The sequence below is a fragment of the Rhipicephalus sanguineus genome, chromosome 4 (assembly GCF_013339695.2).
Source record: "Rhipicephalus sanguineus isolate Rsan-2018 chromosome 4, BIME_Rsan_1.4, whole genome shotgun sequence".
NCBI lineage: Eukaryota > Metazoa > Arthropoda > Arachnida > Ixodida > Ixodidae > Rhipicephalus > Rhipicephalus sanguineus.
Window position 1 is genome coordinate 138,567,210 of NC_051179.1, and position 2,948 is coordinate 138,570,157.

Below are 2,948 nucleotides of genomic sequence, written 5' to 3' on the forward strand. Positions count from 1 at the left end.
TGCCGGTCAAACTCGACGTGATGTCTATGACCATTCGGGGGACACAAAAGATTCACTGCTGTCGTACAACGAAATTACAAAGCACTACTACATGGAGCGTAGGCATTTTCCGTTGCCACACCTAAAATTAAATAGACCACAGGCGGTCAGTCTGCGGTTACTGCAGACGGGTACCTACCCGACACCGTACAACGTAAATAAAATTATCCGGAGCTGGAATTAAGGACAGTGTGCGATGCATGTAATGGCGCCATGGCAATCAGACACGTGATGGCGGGATGCCCCGCCTCTCTCGCCGATCCCGACCGGGATTGGGAGAAGTGGATGCGGCTCATCAAGAGCGACGAACTCGCTGATCAATTAAGGGCTGTCCAGAAGGCGCACGACGCCGCCACCCGTCTCGGACTGGTGGTGCCGACGTGGACGCGGCCCGCCTCGGCCTAAAAAACCGAGCTCCAGGACTGTTTATAATAAAGTTATTCAATCAATCAATCAATCAATCAATCAATCAATCAATCAATCAATCAATCAATCAACCAACCAATCAATCAATCAATCAATCAATCAATCAATCAATCAATCCGTTCCAGTGCTTCAAATTGCTGAGGAAAAAGACGTTATGCAGGCGTCATGTTGGGAAATTCTGATTACGGCTGCAGTTTTGTCTATCTGCTTTGATAACAATGTAATAAACATTGAGTACGTAAGTTATAGTGAAGTGTTGCCCGAATACAGCGACGACGGCTGCTTACGGGGACAATATGTACATTATCGCTCTGTAGTGTACACTTCGTTGGGATATAACAGACATCTTGCCCTAATGCAAGTGCCGACGATATGTTGGAGCAAGAGCTATACTTTACAAGCCAGTGTAGTCGACGTGCCTGGCACTCCCACGATATGCACAGAACTACTGAATATATGCATAGACATTGGTTCACCTCCTAAGGCTTCTCTATAGCGAAACATCCAGCATAGGCTGCTACTTGCCAACTGCTTCGCATGAAACCAATGCACGCGATGCGTGGGATCTGCTGAATTTTTTAAATGGTTTCATACCACAAAAATTCTAGTGCAGTGCTTTTAATGTTCATTCTTTCATTGTATCTTCGAAGCTGCATCATTACTATTCTGATTATAACGTCTATTCTAGCACACTTTTTCCATCGTCCTGATGGCCATCGTGGACAGTGACTGCCAGTACGTCCTCATCGATGTTGGTGCTGAAGGGCGACAGAGTGATGGAGGGGTCCTCAAGAACTCCAAGTTTGGAAAAAAGCTGCTTCAAGGAACCCTTGATCTTCCTCCTGCGGGATTCCTGCCTGGAACGAGGACTGTGGCACCCTATGCCTTCGTGGGTTACGAAGCATTTCAGTTAAGGAAGGATTTTATGAGACCCTTCCCTGCTAAGCAGCTCACCGACGAAAACAGGGTCTTTAATTACAGACTCAGTAGGGCATGGTAAGGCATTCCAAATAATATTAGTATTGTAGGCTACAACAATTATTCCAAACAAAAAATGGGCCTACTTCTACTTGCAGTTGATTGCTGTGGCAGCATAGAACATGAATGTACAGTACTCACGGATTAAGACTAAAATTTAGGGCTACATAATGCAAATACTTTCGTTTCCAACGCCTTCAGTTTGGGTCATATCGAAACAAGCAATATTGATATTATCATGGCTGTATTTTAGACCATGAAACCAGCCAATGCTCACGTCCTTCCCTTGGAACTACATAGTTTGCCAAGAGGACGGCAAGCGTTTTCTAGCTGTTGTCACAACAAAATGAAATTGCGAGTTCCCCACTGTGTGCAGAAAGAACCACTATTGAAAGGCCTTGCTAGTTATTAGAGGCTTTGGGCGTGCATCCCCATCTATGCGTCAGCCACAACCCTTAGAGGGCCCCTAACCACGTTTGACAATTTTGAGCTAACGAGCGCAATGCATACGCTGGGCGTTTGCCCGCTGCACGCTGCTTGCCCTTCCTCACGTGGACACGCGTTTAGAGAATAAGGGGACGACATACATGAAAAAATGGCCCTACGTAGATGGTAGTGTTGTGACGTCGCTCCTCTACGTAGACGACTGTGCTCTGACGTCGCCAACAGTAGCACGTGACACTGCGGTAATTATTTGACACGACGTGTGTAGTTTGTGTAATTTGTTGCTTGAATAGATTAATAAAACTTGAGAGAAATAATGAGACACACAATAGGAATGTGTGCAGCACTAATAAACATGGAAATCAACTTCCACCGCTCCTACAAAGGAGTGCCGATAAAGATGAAAATGAAGTTTCACGTGCCTCTGTTGCGATCACACAGCGAAGCCATAAAATGAAAGGGCGTTGCCCATTTGGGGCTGCCGCAAGCTGTGCAATGCGCCGACGCTAGAAATCAGTTCTGTTTATCGCCGCATGAAGGCAACACTACCATGCAAGCCCTAGGAGGTGGGAGCACCTCTGAGTGAGAACGCATTGTCATTAAGGCACGAAATTTCAAGCGTTTGTTAACTTGAAGAGTTCACAGTAAATGGAACGTCCTGACGGTACTGGTATTGTATGTTTTACAGGAGGTGCGCTGAGAATGCCTTCGGCATAACAGCAGCCCGGTGGCGAGTGCTCCTGCGCACGATAAACCTGAAGCCGAAAAACGTTGACTACGTCATCAAGGCGGCCTGCATCCTTCATAATTTCATTATGAAATGAACTGCAAAGGTGCAGAGCTGCGAATAGAGGGAAGACAGCTTCGGCAATGTTATTCGAGGCCGCTGGCGGGACAGCGTGGAAGGGGCAGCTCAGGAGAGCCGAGCTCCCAGATATTTCTCCTTGGAATCGTTGCAGAGGCAGCAGATGCGAGGAATGTATTTACTGCTTACTTTTGCAGCAGCTTTGGTGAGCTCCCTTGGCAGTGGAATTATCCAGGTGTGGCTAAAGATGCTGCTC

General features: G+C 46.8%; 1 protein-coding gene across 1 annotated transcript; it reads left to right on the plus strand.

Moving 5' to 3' along the window:
- The first annotated feature begins 1,166 nt into the window (after window positions 1-1,166).
- Window positions 1,167-2,722, plus strand: LOC119389023 (uncharacterized). Its single transcript, XM_037656316.2, has 2 exons — window positions 1,167-1,461; window positions 2,576-2,722. The coding sequence occupies exons 1-2, from the start codon at window positions 1,175-1,177 to the stop codon at window positions 2,709-2,711; spliced, it is 423 nt and encodes a 140-aa protein (XP_037512244.1). The 5' UTR covers window positions 1,167-1,174; the 3' UTR covers window positions 2,712-2,722.
- Window positions 2,723-2,948: the final 226 nt, after the last annotated feature.